This window comes from Zingiber officinale, chromosome 2B (genome assembly GCF_018446385.1).
Source record: "Zingiber officinale cultivar Zhangliang chromosome 2B, Zo_v1.1, whole genome shotgun sequence".
Lineage (NCBI taxonomy): Eukaryota > Viridiplantae > Streptophyta > Magnoliopsida > Zingiberales > Zingiberaceae > Zingiber > Zingiber officinale.
In genome coordinates, this window is record NC_055989.1 from 137,189,044 (window position 1) to 137,209,476 (window position 20,433).

The 20,433-nt window shown below is 38.2% G+C and overlaps 1 protein-coding gene across 1 annotated transcript; it reads right to left on the reverse strand.

Annotated features, from left to right (window-relative positions):
* Positions 1-1,273: 1,273 nt before the first annotated feature.
* LOC122047412 (chaperone protein dnaJ 20, chloroplastic-like) lies at positions 1,274-13,936 on the reverse strand. The gene is made up of 2 exons (XM_042608695.1): positions 13,356-13,936; positions 1,274-1,685 (listed from the first exon to the last, which is right to left on the reverse strand). The coding sequence occupies exons 1-2, from the start codon at positions 13,818-13,820 to the stop codon at positions 1,539-1,541; spliced, it is 612 nt and encodes a 203-aa protein (XP_042464629.1). The 5' UTR covers positions 13,821-13,936; the 3' UTR covers positions 1,274-1,538.
* Between the last annotated feature and the right edge of the window lie 6,497 nt (positions 13,937-20,433).

Here is a 20,433-nt window from a genome sequence, read left to right on the forward strand (position 1 = left end):
AAAAGTACTCGTAGTAAATGTCCCATCAACCTAGCATTCTTAGGTCAACTGTCTATTAAAAAAAATTTATCTATTAATTCTTTAAAATTGAGATTCAATACTTATATATATCTGAAAAATTAAGAAGATGCCCTACAATAGCACTATTGCCCTGGGAAGATAAAATTATTCAGAAATAAGTTTTCTAAAAACAAAATTTTTATGGCATACCATCGTAACACAACATTTCATCATGATTTTTGGGAAAAAAAAATCAACTAAGCCCTTCCAAGTTATTTTTAAAATATTTTTTTTTTAGTAGGTTAAAAAACTTAAAATATTTATATTTATATTTATATTTATATTTATATTTATATCAAATTTTCTATAGAACTCGAATATTTTTCTACTACATTTTAACGAACTTAAGTTCTATAAAATAAATTTGATTACGTTGTCCACCCCTCTATTTTTTTAATTAGCAGTATATATCTAATTTATATCAACTAATTTTAAGTAACCGAACGAGTCTCACATAAGTTTTGCAATGACTATCAGGTAAATAAAGAAGTACCCACAGCAGATAGCTCATCAGCCCAACATTCTTAGGTCAAATATTTATTAAGAGAAATTTATCTGTTAATTTATTGAAATTGAAATTCGATCCTTAAATACTTAGAAAATTAAGAAGATATTCTGCTATTGTACTATTGTCCCGGAGGCAAACCATTTTGCTCCTGCTTGGGTCACAAGTAAGCACTGCTCAGCTCGGCTTACCCCCCTCTTGATCTCGAACCAAAATCTTGTGCCATGAAATATAAGGAATGACAGAACTTAATTTTCCCTCTTTCTCGGGTAAATGACAAAGCTTATATGTATTGTTTACTTGTTACTGGCTCAATTGTTGAGAGGCACTGAAGCACCTTATGTAAGAGCAAACTCATAGCTAACAAATTCATTCCAAGAGCTGCACCTAAAAGATAACTCAAACAGAAGCTTAGGCAGCGAATTTTTACGGATATAGCTCGGTAGTGAAACCTGTTCAATAATGAGCCTTGTCAGTCAGAGAGTGGGAAAATTGGTAAGGATCAGATTTTTCTCTTCTAAAATGGTGCTTTTTGAATGAATGTAGGATATTAAAATTCACAAGGCACTTGGAATTTGTATCATATTTATTTTGATTTTTTTTGTAGAACTAGGAAAAGTCATTTCTTTCACCATCCTTTTAATGACTTCTGGAAACCATTTGTCCATAGTATGATAAAAGAAAAGAAAAGCTAACCATTTCTACCAATCAACCAAACTTATTTTCCACCTTGTCATGACTTTAAGCAAGCAAGCTCAAGACTACAAATGCGACGTGTAGAGTTTAATATAAAAGTACCATCCATTATAAACAACACAGTTCTTTCTTCCACCATCTTTTCGCCACTTTAGAGCCTTAGCCAGCTAATTATTTTAAGACCGTAGAACATATGCTGAATCTGTAACCAAGACATGTGAAGCCCTTCCCCGCAAGCAGAAATTTTAACATTAGAATTACACATGCAAACATAGCTCTAGTCATGTGATGATTCAGCACATTGCCTTCGCATTCGAGCCCCCCAAGACAAGTTACCTTCGGAATCCTTTTCCCTGCTCCTCCTCTTCAATACTGAGAGCTGATCTTGCCAACGGCTTTTCCAGCCAGATCTCTCCTCCACTTCCTGATGAGAAATTATTCATTTGTCATTCTTAAAGAGACGGATAAAAACAAACATGACTGGATGCACTTCAACTTATTCAAAAAGTTAAAGATGCAAATTACTAGTGATAACGTTGCATAGAGAGTGTAGATCCATATAGCTGGCCAAAACAGATGAGGGTCATGTAGATTGTTAACGTTGGTGTGCTAAAAAAGAGATGCATAAAGTAATTTGGAGCTGCATTGACCACTATGCAACCCCATACACAATATGCGCCATCCTAAACGGTTTGCCATTTATGAACCACATGGATTAGAAAGCCGACCAGCCAATTTGTCATGCTCAACTACTAATCCCAATTGCTTGAGTAAAGTTACATCACTTATTTAAGAATATAAATTTTAACTCAAAGTGGAAGATGAGATCATGGAAATCATGAAGTGACTCACTCCTTCCAAGGAGCACAAGAAGCACACTGCTTTCTAACCCTTAGAAAAGGACAGTCTGCACCAGGGCCAGACGGACCATGGAAGCCTACAATCTTTCAAATTGATGACAACAAATCAAGTGAAGAACTAGCTCAAGGTAAATCCTATAGTTGACCTCGCCAACCCAGGGTCAACCTATCAGATGCACCGTAGTAGGATTGTAGGAGGCATGAAGGACTTCTTCCTTGCCGGCCCAGTGTCTAGCTTTGTACACCAGAACTAAACTCCCAAGCCACCACAGGAAGTTTCTGCTTCTTCCACAAGACCCTTTTGCTCCAAAATGAAGAAAGCATGGGTACAAACCAACTTATCAATTAAGAAGATTAACAAAATTGAGAAAGAAATGGGATCCTATAGTCAAAGTAGGAAAAAGTAACTATGGTGGACAGAGTCACCGCAATGGTAAGTGGCAGAATTAACTATCCAACTTGCAAAAGCCAAAAGGTAGAGAAGAAGAAATAACCATGAAGCAGGTGTAGCTGACTTTCTAACCAAATTCTACTGACTAATCTGGATATGAAAGTGTTTTTAAGTTGGAAATCATCTTGAAGGTCATTAAGTGGCATATAGCAAGGTCATTAAAATTCAGCCATTGTGCATGGGCAAGTGTTGGTACAATCAGGCCTGGCTTGGTCTTAATTGACCAAGATTTGTATTTTCATGTTTAAGGAATATGTTTGTAATGTCAAATAGGTCAAGGTTAGCCACAATCGAAGACGCACAAATGTTGAGTAGTGTTGAAGTTCAACAACTATTGGCAAATGTGGAAAGTCCAAGTTGGCAATAGAAAAAACTGAGTCAACATTGACTAGATGCTCGGCAGTGATGAAGTTCCGGTAGGTTAAGGGTTGGATGTCAAGCATGCTGGAACTCCCAGAGATGAAAAAACACTAGGTATAGAAAGCTTGGTAAGTTAAGGTCAACTAGATAATAGCAAACAATGAAGACTTGGTAAGTCAGAGGACAGCTTATACTAAACAGACGAGGAAGTCCCGGAGACATGGAGTCTCTTGACATGACATAGATTCAACCTTGGTATGACTGAATAAGAGTGATGAATCTGAGACCACAAAATTATAGTTCAGTTGGATTTGTGATTTGTAGCAGTCAAGTGGTGTTGATTAGCAGTCAACTATTGAATGAATCAGCTGACCAGTCGACTCAAGCAGAAATGCAAACAAAAATGTTCAAGAACTAGTCAATTGGTGCATTAATTGAAAATGGTAATATCAGTCGACTCAAGATCTATGATGAAGATAAAATTGTGACAACCACCAAATTTTAGGCGACTACAGTGGAACAATCAACTGATGGTAATATGCAACTAATCGACTGGAAGCCAACAAGTATTTGGCTGAATGGCAAATTCCAGTCACGAACAAAAAACTCTAAAATGGAGAAGACATTCTAATCCTTCAGTCAGCAATCCAAAGCTATCTAAAGCCAAAGCAAAGCAAAATTATATAAAGCTTATTTACTTGTATTATTTCATTCTTGCTCGTATTTTTGTATTTTTGGTTGTATTGTTGTAAGAACATATTATTGTAAGAGGTTTCTCCACCTCTTAAAGATATTCCATGAGCTATGGAGTAGGAATTAGAGGTTCCAAACTACGTGAATCTTCATGTTATTTGTGTTATTCTTTCTTTCCTTTATATTTTGAGTTATTGTTATATATATTTCACCGTGCTAACTCAAATCATAGACAAACACAAGAGGAAAAAAACATGATAGGTTATTCACAACGGGTCCCAACAATTGGTATCAGAGCATCATCGCTCTTCAACAAACTAATCGCCAAAAAGGCAAACTCAATCAACTGATTGGCTATAAAACAACAGATTAATAAGGGAGCTAAAGGAGATTGAAAGCTATATAAAGGGGACTAAGGGGAGCATTTTAAGGCCAAAAAAATAGTGATTGTTTAAATCAATTGAGCCTTATTCTATTGTCCTTTAGCCTTCCTCTTAGTCTTCAAGCTCATGATGTAGGTTTGATAGTGAGCTTTTAGGAGTGTCATCAACGAGTCATAGGTCACGGAGTAGGAATAAAAGTTCTATATCACATTACATTTTTCCATTGGTGATCAGTAGGCATTGGTAAGTTTGATTTGCAAGAACAATCACTATTCACCCTCTCTCTAGCTATTTGTCCACCTAACTCACCATTCCCAAACAAACTGCATGGACTCAATAAATCAACTAGTCATACTTCAAAGAACTCTTATGAAACCAACTAATTCGGCCATCAAGAAGCCATAATTGTTTTAATCCTCTCTGGCTTGGTCTAACTCCTTGAGATGTTTTATTGCAAGCTAGTTGATTGAGCTTGTGTCCATGGATAATGTCTACCTTTTAATAACCTTGTTACATACCACTTAATGACCTTCAAGGTGACTTCCAACTTAATAATCACAACTAGTCAGTAGAATTTCGTTAGTCATGTGTGACAGAGCTTTTGGGAAGTCAGCTACGCTGCTTCATGGTTATTTCTTCTTTTTTGCCTTTGACTTGCACAAGTTGGGCAATTAACTCTCCACTTATGATTGCTAGAGAGTCCATCCACCTTAGTTAGTGTTTCCTACTTTGACTATTGGGTTCCATTTTCTTCCTCAATATTGTTAATCTTCTTAATTGATAAGTTGATTTATAGCCATGCTCCCTTCGTTTTGGAGCAAAAGGGCCTTGTGGAAGATATAGACACTACCTTTGGTGGCTTGGGTATTTCGGGTGTATAAAACTAATATCTTGATTATCTTGCTATGTGCCTCATGTCTTTGGACTTGTTCTTTCGTTCACTTATTCTTCTTAAGGGGTCTTCTTTTGTCTCTTGGAACTTCTAAAGTCTCCTTCAAGGCAAACTAATTTTTCAAATCCATTTGGAAAAATCTTTCCATCAATTGATTGATGTCAATGAGTTGATTTCCCAATCATCTTAGCTCTGAACAAAAACATTTTATTTGACACCTTAGTCAACTCCTTGACTAAGCTCATTAGTCAATTGGATTGATGTCATCAATCAACTATCAAGTCGACTCAACCACAAACAACAATATTTTGTTAGTTGGTTGATCAGCTTGAATCAACTATTAATTGACTCAGCTCACCAGTTGATTACAAACACACACTTCAAGTCAACTGGAGCCTCAACTATGATCATCCTAATAATCGAGTCTTCTTCTAAATTTAAATGTAATACAAGTCTCTCAACTCACACAAGAGTTTATCTTCCACAACTTGACTTCACCATCAAGGTTGTCTCTTGCTAGGTTATTTATCCCTCAAATGTACCAAGCCCACAACTAACTCCACTTGTCATCCTTCACCCTTCACCTGCATAGTTCATCTTCTTCCCGCTATTGACAATGCTATGCCTCAATGTTCCTCACCTACATTCACTCAGATGTTCTATATTATCTTTCACTGACCTCCAGCAAACCTCCAACCATTGAGTCAATAAAGTTGGTTGTGCCAAGTCATACTCCACGACCTGCTCCAACACTAAGTCAATGTTTCACATCGTACAATCCTTCAGATGTCTCATGCTATCTTCTCCAAATTCCATCAAATCTTTAAGCCATTGAGCATGTTGCCTTGGATGCAAACCAAGTCATCATGTCACGAACTCCACGAACTCTACATGTGTCTTGTCAAGTTCTTGCACAACACACATTAAATACAACTGCACGACCTAACTTAATCTTTTTACACAAGCATCCAAATCTAAGGTCAAGATGAACCACTTAGGGCACAATTATACCGATAGTTTGAACCTCCCCTTGCCTTAAGACAATCCTTCTCTTAGGTATATGAGGGCTGTTGGGGACAAGCAGATCAACGGTGGAACAGGCCGACTCAACAAAAACAATGACCTTTCTCGAAAGGTAAGGCCAAATTCCTTAATGTTTAAGTAAACAAGGGAAAGCCATCAAAGAAGACTCCAAAAGCTCAGGCCCCTAAAATTTCTTCAAGGTACTTCTCTCGTAAATTCAACTATATATCTTTTTTCTATAAAATTGAAAAGTTTCTTCAACAGACATTTCGACCTATCTATTTTTTGTTTATGCTCAACACTTACATGCCCTTTGATTGTTTCTCCCTTTAAACCCCTTTAGGACTTTAGGAACTTACTTTACCTTTCTTGCTTAGTATTTTCCTTTAAACTTTTTAGCATTTCTTCCTTGGATCTAAGGATTTATAAACAAACATTTTGTTTCAGTCACCTCTTTAGATTCCACAGTTCATCCTAGAATAAGGACTTATGATTATTTCTCACACTGCCTTGTTAGATCCTTGCTTCCTCCCCTTTTATGAGTATCCATTTGAGGATTTTTTACCCTTCTTTCAAATTACTTCTATGAATCTTTCGATTCTTTCAAGGATCCTTGTAGTCTTTTCTTTGGACTATCCTTTTAGATCCTTTAAAAAAAAAAATTTTTGAAGTATCTAAAGAATTTGAACTTTTTCCTTTCAGAGCATCTCTATCTCTATACATCCTTTAACGCTTCTTAGAACCTAAGGACAATATCATGTTATCTTAGGTCACCTCAACAGACCCTCTAATCTTTTTGCATCTCAATCTAGGAGCGCACATCAGTTATAGTAACCAAAAGATTAGATTGTCAACCGTAATTTGGTTAATGTTCTTGCATTGTTCTTTCAACTTAGACCGAAGACTCTCATCCTCAGCTCCACTGAAGTGTTACTTTATGTTAATCCTGTAACGTATAAAAAGGATGAGACATTCATCTTTAGCTCTACTGAAGTGTTTGCATTGCTCCTGTAACCAATCAAAAGATGAGACTGGCATCTTTAGTTTGACCAATCGCTTGCATTTTCCTACAAGTTCACTTTGAACATTTAACTAAAAACTAAACAATTTCCTCTCACAATAAATTAATTTACACTAACATAAAAGACCTTCAAATGGATGTTTAACATTTTCCTCACACAACAAAGAAAACTCACAATATTAGCATTCAAGCAAAAAATCTCCTTAGCTTGCCAGCATTCCACATCATTGACACTTATTTCCTTCCAATAGTAAATAATCTAAACAATCATTGGTACACTTCCTCGTCAATCTTATATGGCCCTTCATGGAGTATTCTTGTCCTTGTTCATGGATCAGCATGCCTCCAGCATCATCAAGACAAAGGCTCCCACATGAAATAATTAACATCACACTTATGATGCAAATTTAACAACACATCACCTGAACCTACAAAATAAGCCTTTCAAACTCTCTTTGCTTCATTTACTAGCCTCTTTTGTACTTGATATGTATTTTCAAACATAATTCCAAACACATACAGATTTACTCTTAAGACTCAAAGCACCTCCTGCAAAGCAAAGCTTAGCATTTTTATACGAGGGCGCAATGGTCTCCAATATAATTACTATTGAAATCTAGTTGAAGTTGTTGACCTCAGAATAGTCTGTACAACCAAAGTACCCCTGGGAGTTACTCCACTCGATTCGTCCCAAAGTTTGCCACACTTTTCTTTTAATGCTTCAAGTAATATCCTGTTGATTATATTTGTTTGCTCGTTGGCTTATACATGAGCAATCAAATTGGATTGCAAATCAATGTCATATATGAACCTGGCACGAATAAACTAGATATTGTTATCAATTATGAAAACTTGAAGTATCCCACCCAAAATTTTAATCCACCTAAGACAAGTTATGATTGTCTTCCTCAAGAAGTCATCCATCTGTGATGTTTGAATTGACTCTAACTCTACTTACTTGGTCAAACGTTTTATTCTCATGATAAATAACTTTTTTGATATCTCTTCTATGGGAAAGGGCCAAGACTGTCAATGTAACCCTCCATGGATAGAATGATAGAAGACAATCCAAGAGTAACATTTCTACCTCCACCTATTAAGGTCCCTCTGCAAACATTGGATAAACTCACACTTGCTAAATTTTGTAACCTTAGAATGTCTGGTCAGATAAAAGTAATTTGTCCCTATAATTTCAAAATTCAAACTCCTTACACCAATGTGGTTCTCCTATATCCTCATGCACTTCCCTTAGGCTTTGTTTGTTAATGTAAAATCCCTTCTTTATGGAAAAGAATTTCTAGGGAAAATATGTTCAAAATAGATTATTTTTATGTTGTTTAAAAGTTATACTAAAATCTAACAAAAATACTTTCTTTATTTGGCAGGCAGAAGGAAATTTTTTTTCTCTAAATCAGATCGTTAGAGCAAGCCAATTGAATGGCTTAGTTAGTCAGTCAATCAACCCAACTAGATCCACTAAATCGACTAGCCCAACCAAATCGGATGTAGCTTGCCTAGCTTGCATGGCACACTTAACCTACCCAAACATGGACAAAGGGTGGAAGATGCAAAGCAGAGCTTTATTGATGAGTAAAGATTCTTTCGCTCTTATCTAAATGAAGTCACTTTGCTCACAAAAAGAAAATATTAAAATAATAATCTATATTTTCTATTAACCTAAAGAAAAATTTTCACTGACCATATTTTTCCATTTAAAAAATATTTTAAATATGGTCACCTAGCCCGACCATATTTCTAAAATAAATGGAGCTTTAATAAAGGCCTCTTTAAGATGTAAACACCTCAAATATGGTAAGAAAATAACCTCATCTCATCAGTCAATGTATATACTAGTAGCTCAAATCTATAGGGAATTTTAGTAAGATGGACCCCTCTTTATTGGCAATGCTTCATTTTGTAAATAAGCACAAATTTCATCCACCCAATCCATCCAGTAATGGCATTCCTCTGTTGCAGTTACTATATGCTCAGTACTTTAAGCATCAACAATTTATGAGGTTACTCATTGCATATCTCTTAGCCGACCCCACCTAGTGGTATAAGGCTTGGTTGTTGTTGTTGTACTCATTGCATATCTTTCCCCGGATGTCATTGTGGCAATTTTGGAAAATACTTAGTGTTTGTCGTCTCTAACCTCAAGGTGCAATCTATGCTGAAGATTAAAAGCACACGAACTAATCATACACCCATAAGCTATTGTGTTGTCCACCTCAGCTTGAAAGTTCAAACTGCCAAACAGTGTAGCACGGACACTCCAAAAAAATATTTTTTTGGAGGTGTCGGACACGGACATGACACGGACACGACACGCAAATACGCGTGTCGGACACGGCAAAAACCGTGTCATGGACTTTTTACAAGTTTGACCAGTCAGACACGGCTAGGACACGGATGAGACACGTTTCCGGACACGTTTGGGCACAATTGCAAAAAAAATAAAAATTTCGAGGGTAAAATTGAAAAATAATAAAATTACGATGACTACTTATTCAAATGGGAAAAAACCCTAACTTACTCTCCCCACTCCCGATTCTTTTTTTCCATCGCGACAGAACTGTTTCGCGCAACCATCTCCTCCGCTTTCGCCGCCAACGCTCTCCACTGTTCGCCAGCGTCTTCGTCGTCTGTCGCTGCTCGCAGAAGTCTGCCACAACGCCACTGCTCGCAGAACCCAGCAGCAGCTCGCCGCTGCTCGCAGAAGCTCGCCGTCGTCTGCGCTCTCTTCAACAGAAGCCCAGCGTCGCCGCCGCTGCTCGCAGAAGCCCGGCGTCGCCTGCTCAACAACAACCCTCACAGAAGCCAGCAGCAGCCCGGCGCTGCTCGTAGAAGCCTGTCGCTGCTCGTAACAGCCCGCCGTCGCTCGCAACGGATATTATGGTTGATCTAATATGAACATGATTTTCTATTATAGGATTTTTAATTTTTAATTCGATATATATATATATATATATATATATATATATATAATATTTTTTATTTTTTAATAATCGTCGTATCCTAGCCGTATCGTGTCTTATATTTTTAAAATTTTTCGTATCGCCGTATCCGTGTCGTATCCAATACGATACCCGTATCCGTATCCGTGCAACATAGCTGCCAAAAACCTACTTTTGCAATGGTTGAGAATCACTAAACACTTGTACTACATCAACCTATTTCTAAACCCATCACCAACCATATTACAAAAATTAGATACTCCACTGCATTATTAGTCATCATAAACTAGAACTCGAAGGCCTTTTCAATTGAATGTCCCTCTAGGCATCTTGTCCACTTTTTTTTAATGGTCAAATCATCAACAAACAACACTCAGCTCTGTTTTGCTCAAAAACCTTCACAACCATATCGTCTCTTCTGTAAAGTTACTAATAGCTATAACATTATTGCATGCCTTTAGAAAATTAACACAAACTCACTCAATACTTTGGCCCAACATGCTATCGCTTAGCACAACGGAAAAATTATTGTCATGTGACCTAGAGGTTATGGGTTCAAGTTGTGGAAACAACCTCTTGCAATGCAGGATAAGGGTTGCATCAGGGATTAAAATATCGTACCGAACAAGTTGAAACGGGCAAAACATCTCGTTCCGCCCGCCGACCGGCACCGGAACGACCTCGATACCAAGCCTCGTGGCAGTAGAGAGGCATTGCGCAACCCTGCAACCGCTTGGAGGGGTCGCGTGACATCAAGGTCGTCGCGGAGGGCAACCCTCGTGTCTGTAGGGGAGGCTTCGCGCAACCCCACAGCAGCTGCGGAGGGAGCGGCGACCCCCGTGCCCGCCGCAGAGGGGTCGCGCGACCCCTTCGGCGCGGCCGCGAAGTCGTGCGACCCCCGCGGCCACTCCGAAGTCGCATGAACCCTGTGGCCGCGTTGTCGCATGACTTTCTCACGTTGCAAATCTGGTGGGTGGGTTTTTTTTAATTAAAACTTAGGTAAATTGCGTTAATCAACTCCTAGCTATGATAGGGATAAGAGGCTTTATTAAACCCAAATAAAATTATCTAATTAATTTATTTTAATTTTAAAAAAATATAATTTTATTTATTTATTTATCTATTTCCATATTATTTTTATATTTTAAATATTTATGTTAAATATTTTATTTTTAATTAATATATTATATATTTAAAAATTATTAAAACTATATCGACACAGCGCGATACGATACCGAAACCGTATCATTCTGGTCCAAGACCGAAACCTCGACACGGGTCGAGATTTTAAACCATGGGATGCATACAATAGACCCAATATGGTCTGACACTTCTCCAAAACCCCGCATTGGCAAGAGCTTAATGCACCGAGCTATCCTTTACGTCTAACTAGGAACTGTAGATGTTTTTGGCAGTAACAAAATTCCCTCTTTTGATATCTCTAACCCCTCTTTATAAGCCTAGAGATGAGCGCATAACCAAAGGGAACGCACACATGGCGAAGTTTTACTAGTGAATCTAGTTGAACATATGTCGATCTCAAATTGGCTAGTAATAGTTTACACATTGATTCTTGTTCTACTATGATCCAATTCAAAGCACATGGTATCACCATCTTGACCATCTATGGTTAATAGGCAATCTTACCCACACTAGAGCGAGAGAACAGTGGCATGAGAATTAAAGCTCAAATATAGAGGAAGGACTAAATAAAGTTTGCTAATGAAAAGAAAATATTTTCAATAATGTAGAAGTTTGATTTGACATTATAAAGAAGACAGACTTTCAGACAAAAGAAAACAGTTGATCAAGGGGATCAAGTACTAAAAAATCAGTCTACACAAAGAAAGGATCACCTAGCCTTGGTATATGCATCTGATATACCAAAACAGCAATTTTATCTGTGTTAACTCAGGTAAAGTTAACTGACATCTTGAAGTTCTCCATCGGAATTAATAGGCCTAAGAACGATATTTTCACATAAATGTGGGACAAAAAATTGTAATTCCAATCAAATTTTTTGGCTTAGCTATAGAACACAGCAAAATAAGGCTACCAATAATTGCATCATATAAACAAGGGTGGATCAGCATGACAAATGTTCAACCTTGCAATGTGCATACCTAAAAATTGCAATTCCAATCAAATGGTTTGATCATTTGCATTGAGTGTGCAGGATCTTTATCATTTGATTATGGAAATTGAAGCCACAGAGCTTGGATAAAAGAATTGATGAATCAAGGGCAGAGTATAAGCTTCAAGAAACATTCAAAGACTAGGTGACCATGTCTTGTGTCGATTATTATAATTTATTTTTGATGATTGTATCCATATTTTGATAGCATAGATAGACATTAAGTTACCTAGAACTTGTTTTCCTTTAAAGTATTGCAACTAGGGGTGTCTCTGAATCACATTTTGTTGATGGCTTAGGTTTCAAATTAAAAGTGTAGGTTATGGAGCTTGTAACTCAACCAGAGTAGATTACTCAAGACTACAATAGTGTCAATCGTTTAAGGAATAAAATGCTTCTTTGTGAGCTACAGTTGGCTGAATAATTTAAGCACATGATTATGATATAGCTAGTCGACTGAAAACCCTTTTCAGTAGACTAGAATATTTTAAAATATTTATATTTTTAATGTAAGTGGACTAAACTATATTTCTAATTAACTAGACCAATCCTTTTCGGCTTTGTATAAGTAAATATTGGACCATGATATATAAAACTTTCTTTTGGATGTTACTTTGAATATTTATCCACACTATTGTAGATTTCTACTTGGTTGTACTTCATTGCTATTAAATGCCCAAATATATCCAAGAATTTGATTCAAGATCAAGGTTTTCATTCATGAGGGTGTGCTTGTTTCCAGAGGACATCAAGTTTTTTCTGTCTATTAAATTGTAATTGTATGATAAAAGTTCCATAGCAATAAAGGGAGCTCAAATGGGATAACTGAGGTAGGTCACAAAAAGAAAGTAACATCTCAATGGTTTACTTAGGCAGAGGGTATCTATCTTTTGATTGAGGAAGGAGTCTAGATTAAGGATCCACTTGTCTAGGGAGGAATCTAACCAAGGTTGTTTTTGTTGTGTTTCATAGCTCATCCTTGTAAGGTGTTCTAGCATCTTCTCACAATATTTGTAGAAGTTTACTCCATCATATTTATTTCTGTTGCATATTCTCTAACAAATCTTAAATGGTTCAAAGCTAAGGCTTTAAAGAAATGTGAAAACTTTAACATGTAGCTTGCAACTTGTGAAATTTAAATCCACAATTGACAGTCGAGTGGAGAAAAGGGCTTACTGATCAAAATCCAACCTAGTTTTATCAGTCTACAGGCTTGGAGATCTATAAGTGAAAGATTCAATTGGAAGGTAGACATCGTATTGAAACCTTTCGTAGACATTTTTGGCATGATCCTTTCATAGACGAATAAAATTTACCAACCTCATCGACCCGCCTCCGAGCGGAGAAAGCAAGATGGAGCCCCCGCGATAAATCAAGATCATAGAGCACGCGGAGGCGAGGATTAGAGAGAGTCTCATAGGCCTCCTGCACCTCAATGAACCGGTGCGTGTACTCCTCCGTCCGATCGGGCGGCGACACGTCTGGGTGGTATTTTAGGGCCATCAGCTTGTACGCTCGCTTGATCTCGTCGAAGCTTCCGCTCTCAGGAATCCCCAGAAGCTCATAGAAGTTCTCTCGCGCCTTAGCCCCTTCTCCCACGGCGACGCAAGTGCGGGGACCGGTATAGGAGAGCCGCCGCCGCAAGGCGCCTCGAAACCGAGGAAGCGGCAGCTGGAAGGGCCCACCGCCAAGTCGAATGGTTAAAGAGGTGGAGCGGCGGAGGGGTAAGGAGAAGGTCCGCCGCAGGGCGGAGGAATCGTTCCCAGGGACGACGCCGAGGCTCATCGGATCTCAATGGACACACTCACTCTCTCGCTCCGCCTTTCCCTTTTATTTTGTGTGTGTTAAAAATTGCCGAGGGGCGAACCTTTGAAATCCCTAGTTGGAAAACTACCCCAGCGGCTGGGAATTGAGAACCTTTAAAATCTCTCCACCATTCCCTTTTAATTTCACGGACGTCTAAAAGCAACTGCCTGTAATTAACGGGGGCTACCCCACTTAATAACAGGTGGAGATCTTTAGTCCACAATCTACAGATCAAAGAATGATCTATTAGTTATGATTGATAGACTATGATAAATTTCGTCTATTTAAATAATGAGTTTTATTGAAATAAATCGATCCACAAAATGGATCAATCCATAAATTACAGACAAGAAAATTCGTGCGCCACTGAATAACGGGAGTTATCCCTTTGAAAGCGACTCTGTGTTGTGCGTATTGGAGGATCGACTCATCCAAACAATTTAGTATCATGTCCGTACAATCAAATACAAGCAGATACATTTTGAAAAGTATTTTATTCTAATAGAGTGAGATATTCATTAGAACTTAATCTCAATATATATTAGAACAAATATATATACAAGTAGCAATTGAGTTAACTGTTGGGCATATGTTAGGTGTTGGAGTAAAAGATAATATCATCTCAAATGATTTAATATTATGGATCTCGTAATAAAATATAGATGAATAAATATGGGTAAATTTGCATGCACTCCCCATTGGTAAACACAATTTTACATTCAGTCCCCATCCATGAAAAACTTTTTTTTCACTCCCCAGTCAAACATATTTACCTAATTGCCCATGAGATTTTTAGATACAAAAAGTCCAAAAATCAGTATAAATCCTCTTAAATTCAGTATATTAAATTAGAATCTAGTATATTTTCTATTAAATTGAGTACGATTCTTTTTTCACCTCAAAATATACTCGATTTTAGTTTAATGTACTGAATTTAATAGAAAATATACTTAATTTTTAATATAAAGTACTGATTTTAAGAAAAATTATACTCATTTTCGAACTTTTTGTACTCAATTTTTTACTTTTTGTACCTAAAAATTATGAGTTAATTTCAATAGAAAATATACTCGATCCTAGTATAGAGTACTGGATTATAGTGTAAAGTGCTGAATTTAACAAGAATTATACTTATTTTTAGACTTTTTATACCTAAAAAATAAGAGGGATAATTTTGATAGAAAATATACTCGATTTTTAATATAAAGTACTAACTTTAAGAAGAATTATACTCGTTTTCAGACTTTTTGTACTCAATTTTGGACTTTTTGTACCTAAAAAATCTGAGGGACAATTTAGGTATCAATATTTGCATGAGGGAGTTGAAACAAGTAATACTTTACATGTAGGGAGTGGAAATAAAATTTTTTAGGCATGAGGATTGCATGTAAAGTTATGATTATCATTAGAAATTTTTCTCTAATTTACCGAATAAATATCACTGGGAATATTTTAGCCTGATCCTTAAAAAAAAATGTCAGCATGCAACATCTATTTGAGACCGAGGTACCCAGGCCTCTGGTCTGAGAGAGAGAAGGTCCACGAATCGAGAAAATTGGGATATTTTCTGATGTTCAAAAATGACCCGAAAAAATCAACAGCTGCCTGTAATTGGGTGAGACATAGAGAGAGCGCGGCACTTGGCGTCCCGAAACGTTGGGGTGGAGAAAATACAAATGACGGCGTTGACATTATTAACGGTATTTTTCTAAAGCGTCCAATCAACTTTTTGGATATCTCACATTGTAATTTTTATATTTATCAAAAAATATATATATATTTTTAAAAAAATATAAAAAAATATTCATGATAATCTTGACGGGACAATCCAACCCTGTGGGCGTCCTGATCAGACGGCCTTGGGGCTACTCCGCGACTCGACCGTATCATCGCCCTAGTCAAGCGATCTGACCACGCTATAACTCTGGTTAGGCCGCACGATCGCCCTGACCAAGCGATCTGCCTGGCCCAATAGTCACCTTTGTCAAGCTACCAGGTCGAGCAATCGTATGCCTGTGTTCCGCACTAGTCAAGAGGTCATGACATCTGACTAAGATCCTTGCACAGTCAGTCACCTCATTGGGCTATTGTTCGCATAATGGAAGATTTTTTTTTTTTAATAAAAATGTATTTTAAAAAGGAAATACATCCTTTATTAAATATGAAAGTATATATGCCCTTTAAACAATTCAGAAATTTAAATTTGATCCTTTCGAAAAATGTAAGGATGAAGACGTTGAAGCTGAATCTGATAATTAACGGGTCGTGAACCAATAGAATAAAGTTTATGAGCGTCAGTCACGTAAGATATCCACATGCATTGGTTGTTGCTTTAATACAGACGAAAGCACGTTATTTAGGGTACCATTACATAGCATACCTGTTATAATTGTATGCACTGTTAAAGTTCATATTCACATAAGCATTGAGAATGAACATCAATATTCTAGAAATGTTAGGTTTCTATTATAGGATTGCAACAAGCAATCTTACCCATATAACATATATGGTAATGTTAGTGCAATCATATATATCCTTTATTAATAGGAATCAATCATGAATTTTAATATCTGGCTAAGAGTTCAAGTTAGGATTTTTTTTTTTTTTGTATTTCTAAATGTGTATATGAAGTTGTGCAAGGTTAGTGAATGTAACTTAATGTGATCAAAATTTATAAGACCATAGGACAAAGAGCATCGGAGTACAACTAGGTTAAAGGAGATAAATTGTGTAGATGAAGCATAAAGGATGACACATGGAGCAAGTCATCATGCATTAGAGAGATGATGTGATAGGAGGTAAATCCATGGCAATTAAGAAACTATAAGAGAGTTTTTTAAGTGAGTTAAGAGTTGAGAGATTTGGGACTAGATTCTTCAACTTAGGCAAAAGTTTGACCATTAGAATAATTATAATCAACGATCCAATCAAATGAAAGTGATCTCTGGTTAATTGATAATTGAGTTAATCAATGTTGCAAAAGGCGGGTCCCACCGCCCAGCGGCCCCCTCACCCCTGCCCCACGAGTATGAGAGGGAGTAAATCACGGTGAATACGGGCCCGGCGATGACATGGCGGTCGAAGGTGTTTAGCACGGACAGATATTGATGTTATCGCAATTGCTGCCGCAGACCTTCGACCTCCCGACCCATGTTGCAAGAATACCATGTCATAACCGGTTGATCCCGCCCGTGGGGGCATAATTGAGTTAATCAAGCAGTCAACTTAAGTGGATCATATAATAAAAAAAAAAATTCATTGATGTGGATATAGGTTAAGGGCAGAGAGAGAATTATAGAGAAAAGGAGGAATATTTGTATCTTTTTACTGTTTAGGGATTAGGAGGAGAGGGACACGATTCGGGGAGGAGGCTCGTTTTTGTGTGGCCGCCGCAAACATTAACGAGGAGGACGCCGACCACCACTTCTCCTCTTCCTTCTTCTTTGGATGCCACCGCCGCCACCGCCTCTCTCCTCACAACGCCATCACGAACTCAGGGGGCTCTCTTCGGCATGGGGGCACACCGTCGCCGCCGGCTCCTCATGGGACCTCGCCTTTCCCATCTCCTCTAGACGCTGGACGCCAGGGTCGCCACAAGTAGGAGAGGGGAGGATGCCGCTGCCGTCACCGACAACTCCTCTCGACAGCAGCACACTCCGACGAGCCAAGGCTGTGCGCATTGGGAGAGGGGGCACTCTCGTCGCCTTCACCGCTCACCAGACCGCCCACGCCACACGCACACCGCGCGCCCATCACCGGCCACTCTACCTTCGGCACTGCCTTCCTCCCACAGCCCACCATTCCTCTCTCCTTCTCCTCTCGCCGGTCGACACCGCCAAGGCCGCCCGCATAGGGAGAGTGAGCTGCTGTGTTGGTTTCCTTCTTCGTCGCAGGGACCTCGCGCTCGCCGTCTCTCCTGCTGCAAGCGTTCTCCTCTCTATCTCTTTCACGTCCAGGCTGCCTCTTGCGACCGCCGGCTTCGCAGCTGACCCTGTGCCTCCAGGACTGCTACCAGGCAAGCAACGCGGTCTCCCGACGCTAACAGCCTCCTCTCCCTGCTCTCCTGCACAATCGTCGCCGGACATCGCTGTCAACGGGGCACGCAGCCGCTGCCTCCACTTTTCTCCCTCGCTGCGGCTAGCCACCATCGTCAGTCAGGCACACCGTCGACCGTACTTTTGTCGTCAAATGTCTTCATTCGCTCTGCAATCACCGGCGTCGCCACCGTTGGATCTGATCACTCGACATTTCGCATTCTAATCTGTCAGTCTAATTCTCCGACTCTCGATCCACAGCGTCGTATGCCTCCGATGTCGATCGAGCTCCTGAGCCCTCGTTGTTATTATGTTCTGACTTGACTCGTGTTATGTTTTACTGATATCTTGTCCTGGCCTGCGTACCGCTATTATATCCCCGTCTGCATGTCAAAATCCTATCTCAGCCTATGTGCCAAGGTTGCATCCGGTTTCGTGTCGCCACTTCCGGCTCTGTGCCACACCCGGCTCCGCGTCGTCAGGTTCAGCTCTCCATCTTGATCGGGAGTCGTCTACTCTTTCGGGTCATGACAACTCGAGCAGCGTCCTATCCGAGGGTGCCCCCTAAGCCAAGGTACGTTCTCGTACTCGCCTCTCATTTATCTCGTTATTATATTATTAATCTCTTGCTCATATATTCGTTAGATCTGTCTCGAGCCTGGAGGTACCAGGGACCAGGGCAACCCGATCGCTGGCTGCAGGTAGCGTTGACCAGAGGACTTCTGACGACTTGGTCAACACAAAAGTCATCTCAGCACACTCCCCCCTCAGCGACATCGTGACTCGGTCAACATTCTTACCACATCACCCGACGGTCTGTCTGACTCAATTTTCAGACAGGATCATTCATGATCAAATTTAATGTCATTCAACTAATGATGGTTCAATTGACCAAGTAATGGATTCTAGTTAATCAACAATAAAATGAAAATTTTTATTTATGACCAAGTAGATTGATCTAGCATTAATTAGATAATGTCAACTTTGAGTAGACTAATATGACACAACAAAAAAGCTAGAGAAAGTTGTTGAAATAACAGGTTGTATGACAATAGTCTGATGGCCTAACAACTATAGTATATCAATTGATTGATGGTGGATTCTAGTCAACTGATCAATGCCAAACACAACATATGATAAAGATTAGGTGAAGGTGTTTAAAACTTATAAAATGGGACTAAAGAGAGCATTTAGATACAGCCTTGACAACATTCTCAACAATTGAGCTCTATCATAACTTTCCTTTCCTGATCTCCTAATTAAGATTTTGCAAGAGGTTTCTTTACCTCAAAAAGAAGTCTAAAAAAAAATCTAGTGAAACTTTTGAAAATGACTTGCTCAAAAGTATGCGCTGTGAAATAGGAACAAGGGTTTTGAACCACATACATTGCATGTTAATTAACATTGGTATGTTTTGTTTTGTTTTTTAATTCCACTGCACTAACTATTACATTGAGAGGATTGAGGAGGTTAGAGGGTGAATAGCCTCTAAAAACTTCTACAAGGATCAGCTTGTAGTGACAAAATAAAAACAAAAAAAAATCTAATACACAAATTAAAGTGTAAATGATGAAAATAAGAAAACAATTCAAATTTATGTGGTTTGATAGACCACAACTCCTATTTCACGATCTACGGCCCTTCAGCTAGTTATTCCTTAAATTCCATCAATTTTTTCCTTCTTTAGAAACCTTTCAAAGGTGGAAAAGTATCTTACAATATCCTTTCTTTATAAATGAAACACTTGGAACAAAAAGAAAATTACAATGAGAGTAAGAGAATAGAGTGAAGAGTTGAGAAACTAGCAAAGTACCTACTTTTAATTAATTCGTCACCTCTAAGCGCTTGATATAATTATCAACTAATTATTCACTAGCCTTTACAATATTTGTTTTCCATTGGTTTAATATATTGGTGCAATCATGCCCTTAAGTATGTGGTAATGTATATGATTTTAATGTTTAAGTTAGGAGATATTAATGGTCTCATGTGTATATCAAGTATGCAGTTGTAGAAAATTGTATATGATTTAATGTTTAAGTTAGGAGATATTAATGGTCTCACGTGTATATCAAGTATGCAGTTGTAGAAAACTTGTCAATTATTGCAGGTGGAACTGATAAAATACTAGTAGCAAAAATAAAGAATATAAAAGAAAAGCAAACGAGACACCAAGACTTTTACATGATTTACGATTCTCAAAAATTGCTACATTCATAGCCTATGTACATGATGTCTATCATTTTTCTCCCATTCAGTTAAGCATTTGAGCCAGAGAAACCTCTTGCAACAACAAATATAGGTAGTAGAATAGGAACAATGAAACCTTCAAGGAGACAAATTAAGTGTGGGCATGATTTACACTGAATAGATTGTTGATCTCACAGCCCCTTGAGCCCTCTTTATAGTCTTCACTTCGAATCCCATCATTTTCTAAAACGGCACCCATTAGTTGATTGAACATCAGTTATCCATTAGGTAATCCTCTAGATCTTATCTGAATCATACTATAGAAACTTCTATCTTTGACTATATTTAAATTTGTCACTGTATCATCA

Excerpts from the sequence above, each read along its gene's own strand:
- LOC122047412 (XM_042608695.1), bottom strand. The coding sequence starts at position 13,820 with ATGAGCCTCGGCGTCGTCCCTGGGAACGATTCCTCCGCCCTGCGGCGG. Across the intron at positions 1,686-13,355 it reads CTCGGAGGCGGGTCGATGAG|GAAGTGGAGGAGAGATCTGG; the intron begins GTTGGTAAATTT and ends ATTTCTCATCAG.